Source organism: Gavialis gangeticus, unplaced genomic scaffold, assembly GCF_001723915.1.
Source record: "Gavialis gangeticus isolate Ggan-Ray unplaced genomic scaffold, GavGan_comp1, whole genome shotgun sequence".
Taxonomy (NCBI): Eukaryota; Metazoa; Chordata; order Crocodylia; family Gavialidae; genus Gavialis; species Gavialis gangeticus.
The window spans coordinates 26,811,405-26,817,612 of record NW_017728993.1 but is presented as its reverse complement, the minus strand read 5'-3'; the positions used below and the strand labels follow the sequence as shown (position 1 = coordinate 26,817,612).

At 52.3% G+C, this 6,208-nt stretch overlaps 1 protein-coding gene across 2 annotated transcripts in view; it reads left to right on the top strand.

The window, feature by feature from the left end:
* Positions 1-6,208, top strand: part of DMAP1 (DNA methyltransferase 1 associated protein 1) — a 38,973-nt gene that overhangs the window by 866 nt on the left and 31,899 nt on the right. For both annotated transcript variants that reach the window (XM_019501435.1, XM_019501434.1), the window contains exons 2-4: positions 466-575; positions 4,108-4,199; positions 4,739-4,934. In XM_019501435.1, coding sequence (XP_019356980.1) covers positions 474-575; positions 4,108-4,199; positions 4,739-4,934 — 390 coding nt within the window. In that variant the 5' untranslated portion in view covers positions 466-473. The remainder of the gene's footprint in view (positions 1-465; positions 576-4,107; positions 4,200-4,738; positions 4,935-6,208) is intronic.

Genomic DNA, 6,208 nt, shown 5'->3' with positions numbered 1-6,208 from the left:
TCCCCCCCCCCCCCCGGGAAAGCCAGTGTTGCTGTTTCAGATCAGCAGTAGGTTTTGACTTGACCCATAACCCTGTCAGTACCTTTTGGCAATTGACAGCAGTGCTCGGAAATCCCTGATGGCGGGCACTTGCAGAGATGGGATGTGTCCCTGGTCTGATGCAGCTCAGTAGCTTGGATGTCCCTTTCCTGGGAGAAATGCTGCCTCCTTTTCTCTACTAGCATTGCTGAGTTGCACCTGCCGGCACCTCTCGCTGTGTTTCCTGCTGTTTTCTGCAGCTGAAGAAACACCAGTGTTTAATTGCATGTGGAAGAAAGCTAATGCTGAACAGGGGCGCTACTTGTGGGGAGGCGAGGGTGAGGGGAGAGCTAGCTGAGGATGGGGCTGGTTTTGCTGAGAGCGGTTTTTAGGGGAGCCCAGCCTTGGCGCTCTTGGATTTATCAGCTGTTCCTCTTCTGCCTCCAGAGGGAGAGATGGCAACAGGTGCAGATGTGCGGGATATCCTGGAGCTGGGGGGCGTGGAGTCGGAGAACACGGGCACCATCAACAAGAAGGATATCATCAACTCGGACAAGGTACGAAGCAGGGGCCAGGGCTGGAGTCCTTGGTCGAGTTGCTAACTGTTCTTTCCAGTAGCAGATGAATGAGCAAGCAAAATAATTACTGAGATGCGTCTCCTGCAGCTTGTCTATGGGGTGCATTTCTTCTGAATGCCTGGGGCCCTGTGCAAGCTTCCTTCACATGGAGTCCTTGCTTCCTCCACCGTCCACACGCTAGCAGGCCCGTGTTTAGCCGAGGAAATGGTGTAACTGTATCTGAATGGGAGCTGGGTTTGGGGGAAATGGGGGAGCTCTGGGAGGGGAGCAGAGTTGTGCTACTGCTGGGCACAGCAGCCTTTGGGAGTCCATTTAAGCTTTGAAAAGATTTGTGCTGTCCTATCGATGTATTTCATTAGGGTAGTGGCAAAATATTTACTGTGGAGGCCTTGTGAGACCTGACCTGGCCCCTGCCTCAGTTTTCTACCTGTTAGGAAGAAAAAGAATTTGTTTAGCCTGAAAAGCAGCAGAAGCCCAAGATCAGATGGTTGCATGCTGCCCAGGCATACATTTAGATTGGAAATGAGAAAAGGATTTCTCAACGTCCAACCTCCAGGCTGGAGGCAAGGAACTGGAATTCCATTATGGCTGAACTGAATCAGTTTATGGAAGGAGCGGCGTGACGTGTAGATGTGGAGGCTTGTGGTCCTCAGGTTGCAGGTGTAAGAAGGTTCCTGTGGTGTGGAAGGTATTTGATCCCTGGGTTCAGGGCTTTTGCTGGTCACCAGTTAGGACTAGAGGGAATTTTTTTCCCCTTGTGAAGGCTGCCAGCTTCTGGGGGGCTGGGATGTTGGCCGCAGCTAGCAATGAGCAGGGTTTGACATGAGTCCTGTCAGTACTTAAAAAACCCGGAGGTTCCTGGTTGGGGGTTCTGGCTCTTGCGTTGAAGGTCAGCTTGAGTGCCTGCCACGTTTGGGATCAGGAAGGAATTTTCCCCTAGGCCAGCTTGGCGAAGGCAGAAGAATTTTTTCCTTTAGTGTGGGGATGTCCTCTGGACACCTCAAAGCACACGTTTACTCACTTCTTCCCTGCTTTTTCAGGTCATTGACAGCCCTTGTCTCCCCTGCTGTTACCTGCAGTGTGTTGTTAGGTGTTCTCAGTGTTGTGCCCTATAGTTGTGGGTGCGAATTCAAATGGGGATTCCTTGCATCAGAAGTTGCCTACAAGTGCAGGGCCCTGGACCCAATGGTAACAGACACTGTGTCCTGTTACTGAGTATTTGCGAAGTCAGAATCCCGGGACCGTTACTTAACACCAGGGCTATACTAATTTGCAGAGGACTGTGGGCCTGGAGCCTGTTTTAGACAACAGCATCTAAGTGGAGAGCAGCATGAGCTACCTCTTGGAACCTGGGGGTGGCTGATTTGGGTTGTGGTGACGCATGCTGGAGGTCTCTTGCAACCACATGCAGGGTGTCATAAGAGTTTCTGAGGGGCAGAAAAGGTAGTTTTCTACCATGTGAGCTGCAGCACCCGCACAGGGTGGCTGTGCTGTGGACAGTGCTGTAAGGGTTAAAACTGATTCATTGCTGGCTTGGAGTTGATGGTTGCACAGGGACCTTAGATCACAGCATAGCCATATTCAACACAGGCAAATGGGATAATCCCAACCAACAATGGACATTTATCCACAAGCGTGCTGGGTGCTTTGAAAGAGCTGACTTCCTAAAGCTGAGGGCAACGGTGGGCAGAAGTCACTGGGAGGAAAAATGTGGACAGAGAAGCATGAATGGAAATTGGGAGCTCTTTACAAAGAGCTCATTTGAGAGCTGAAAAGGCACAGTTCTGCAATCAGAAGAGAGCAGCTTTGATTGAAAGTCTGTCCTGGTTCAGTGGGGCAGTGAAGACAGCAATTAGAAATAAAAAACTAACATATAACAGAGGGGAGATAGATAAAAGATTATATGAACGAAAAGTTAGGAAGGGGAAGAAATAGATGAGGGAAGCTAAAGACATCAGGGAAAATCCAGGTGTGACAGTTAAGAAAACTGTGTAGGAGTTTCACTGGTGTACTAGGAACAAAGGGTTCCTAGCACTGGTGTGCAGGGCCCATTGATAGTGGAGCGGGTAAAAATGTGAGTAAGGCAGGAGTGTCCAGTAACTCTTTCCATTTAGTTCTTGATGTACTTCTCGCATGGGAATGGAGAAATTCTTTGACAAAGGAGGGTGTTAAACAGCATCTATTAAATACCCATTTGCTTTGCAAAATGCTGTAATTGGCACTCCCATTCCTGGCTGAGCAGGTCCCTGGCTTCTTGGTATCAACGGAGGGAATTCCTGGAGGTGTGGAAGCATGCTAACATGCCGTCACTCAAAGAGCAAGCTGAATGACCTGGGTCATGATGACAGGTCACTTATCTTGATGTCAGTCCCTAGCAAAACAATGGACAAGCTGATGCAGGAGCCAGTTGATAAAGAATGAAAGTGTGGAGCTGAGATACCTCTATGAGGTTGCATGATGCAAAGTAATTGTGTCAGCAGACTGTAGGGAGACTTGTAGACAGCACTGCACTTCCTCCTGGAAGGCCTGCTGCTCTAAAAGCAGTTAGCCATGTGTTACTGATGGAGCACCTGTTGCAGGGAGTAAGAGCTAGCAAACTGACAGGTTGCCAAGTAGTTGTCAAAGGGCATCCTCATCGAGGGGTGGTGTGTGTCGGTCTCCAGAGGGTTTGGTGAGACACCAGACATAGGTCATCATTTGCATCACTGCTGCTGATGTTCACAGGTGATAGATGGATGGTACAATAAATCGTTGTGGGAGGTGAGGTGGTTGTACAGCGATCCAGAAGCTGCAACCACGTGCAAGGCAGGGCCTCTGCAGGCCGGACCTTCAGACTGGGACAGCGTGACTTGGGAAGGACGTAGGTGCCAGGGTGCACAAATGACTCCATGTGAAAGGGCTAATGGGGTTCTTGGATGTAAAAACTTGGGGGTGAGTCATGGTGACTAGGGGAGAGGGTGGGCATTGGCAGAACCAGCCCGGGAGCCCTATGCCCAGTTCTGGTGTCTGCATTTGGTTGAGTGTTGGAGAAAGGGCAAGGGAGCAGGACATCCATGATACAGGGGGAGTCGCAAGAATTGCTTAAGGGCAGGAGGACATTTCTGACAGCGAGAGACTTCAGGACCCCTCTCTGCTCAGCGTGGCAGAAAGCAAATGAGCCGTGACTTGACTGTAGCCTGTAAGTACCTTCCTGGGGAGGGAGGACTGTGCAGTTCTCCTGGAGGGGGGCAGCAGAGCAGTGGCTGGAAGCTGAAGCCAGGCTGTTTCCAGCAGTGACAGGGTCTGAAGTACCCAGCCAAGGTGTGGCTTTTTGAGCTCTTGGCGTCTCCTGGTTCAGACCAGCTGCTGCTGTGGAACACAGGTCTTAGCCAAACAAGTGGCTTTGCTCACTAGGGGTAGCTGGCTGCTTGTGGCAAGAAAGCTTTTCTGGGGGCGGGATCAGCACAGAAATCAAAGCCACAAGCACACACTGGTCCCTCCTGGCTGGTCTGACTGGGACCTTCTGTTTCAGAAAAAGTCCAAGAAGTCCTCGGAGACACTGACGTTCAAGCGGCCGGAGGGCATGCACCGGGAGGTCTATGCACTTCTCTACTCTGACAAGAAGTGAGGACTCTGAGGGCACCTGCAGGGGGGTGTGGTGGGGGACCTGGCACCAGCTTCTGCTGCCCAGGCTGCAGCCTTCCTGTCCTCCCATGTTCATGCCACTGGGGTTGTGGGCAGGTTTAACATCTGCCTTCACTCGCACAAATGTGTCATGCAGTGTGCTCTGGGGTCTGTTTCACTGTCCTCTCCCCAGGCAGCCCCTTTTTGTCAGACATGGCTGAGCCATTCACTCATCTCCTTGAATGTTTGTAGGACTTTGCATTGATTCAGGATAGATCTGCTTGGGTTGGCCCTCCTCTCTGCCTTGGGGTCAGGCCCCTGGAGCCTGTCAGTGCTGGCTCTGGGCCAGTTCAGGGCTGGGGCTGTTGTGTGGCCTAAAGCCCCCCCCCAGAGCTGAGTGTGATGTTGCAGATCCAGGGCAAGGTGTGACCTGATGCCCTGCACGTGCTGCCCAGCTGGGAGTGTAGCATCTCTCCAGCCAAGCTCAGTGCAGACTGCTGTTTCTGTTGGCCTGAACCTTCCCCACCCCTCCTCTGCAGGGATGCGCCCCCACTGCTGCCCAGTGACACGACCCAGGGCTACCGCACCGTCAAGGCCAAGCTGGGCTCCAAGAAAGTGCGGCCCTGGAAGTGGATGCCCTTCACCAACCCAGCCAGGAAGGATGGAGCCATGTTCTACCACTGGCGGAGGGCAGCAGAGGAGGGCAAGGACTACCCCTTCGCCCGCTTCAATAAGGTGAGGTGAGGTGGGGCGTGTCTGTGTCTGCTCACATGTTCATTTGTGCCCATGGGTGGAGAACAGCACCTGTCCATAAACCTGCAGCAAGACCCCCCCCCCCCGATTTGGTGCAAACCCCTTCTGTCCTCATGCTGTGTCACTTGTCATTGTGCAGTGTTGGGCTGTGGTCTCTCCCAGTGCCACACACTAAGTGGAGCAAGATGTGGCTGGTGCCTGCCAGAAGCCCCCTGTGCTCTGGAGTGTGTGGGGGATGAGGCTGACCAGTGAGCTCTGTTGGCTGGAGGCAGATAGTGGAGCGGGAGCTCTCATGTTCTGAATGGCAGCTGAGGTTATAGCCCGTGTCAACCTGGGTGGGCCGTGGGGTGCATTTTGGGACCTGGCCAGAATGCAGCCCTGGCGATTCCCCTTGCCTTGCGGTCCCTGCTGTGGTCCAGTGCTGGGCAGTGCACTGAGCTCTGCTTCCTGGCGTAGACTCTGTGGATCTGCTGCTGAGCATAGTTCAGAAGGATCCTGACAGATTGGAAAGCCAGGCTAGAGCAAACAGGGTGGTGTTCAATGCAGACAAATACAGGTGCTACCCCTTGGGAAGAATAATCAAAAATGCAAGTACAAAATGGGGGGCACCTGGCAGCACTGTGGAGAAGGACTGGGAGTCTTGGTAGACCACTGACTGTGCAGTGTGATGCAACTGTACAAAAGGCCAATGTGGTTTTGGGCTGCATAAATAGGAGCATGAGGTGTGAGACACGGGAGGTGATGGTGCCTCACTGTTTGGCACTGCTAAGGCCTCATCTGGATACTGTGCCATTTTGGGCTCCACACTTTAAAAAGGATGTGGAGAAGTTAGGGTCCAGAGGCAGCGACAAAGATAATCAAGGGCTTGGAAGGTGAGTCAGGCAAGGAGAAGCTGAAGGAGCTGGGCACATTCAGCTTGTGGAAAAGGTGCTTAAGAGTGGACATGACAGCAGGCTGCAAATACTTGACAGGCTGCTGTAAAGAGGTAAAGCACCTTTTCTTTCCTGCTGCGGAAAAGGATGCAGACCAATGGCTTGAAGTTGCAGCAAAGAAGATTTAGATTGGTTCTCAGGAAACACTTCACTGCCAGAGCAGGGAGGCAATGGGATAGATACTCAGGGAAGGTATGGGATTTCCATCATTGGAGGTGTTTAAGAAGAGGCTGGACAAGCATTGGTCAGGCATGATTTCGTAGATTTCATAGACATTAGGGCTGGAAGGGACCTTGGAGGATCATCGAGTCCAGCCCCGCCCCC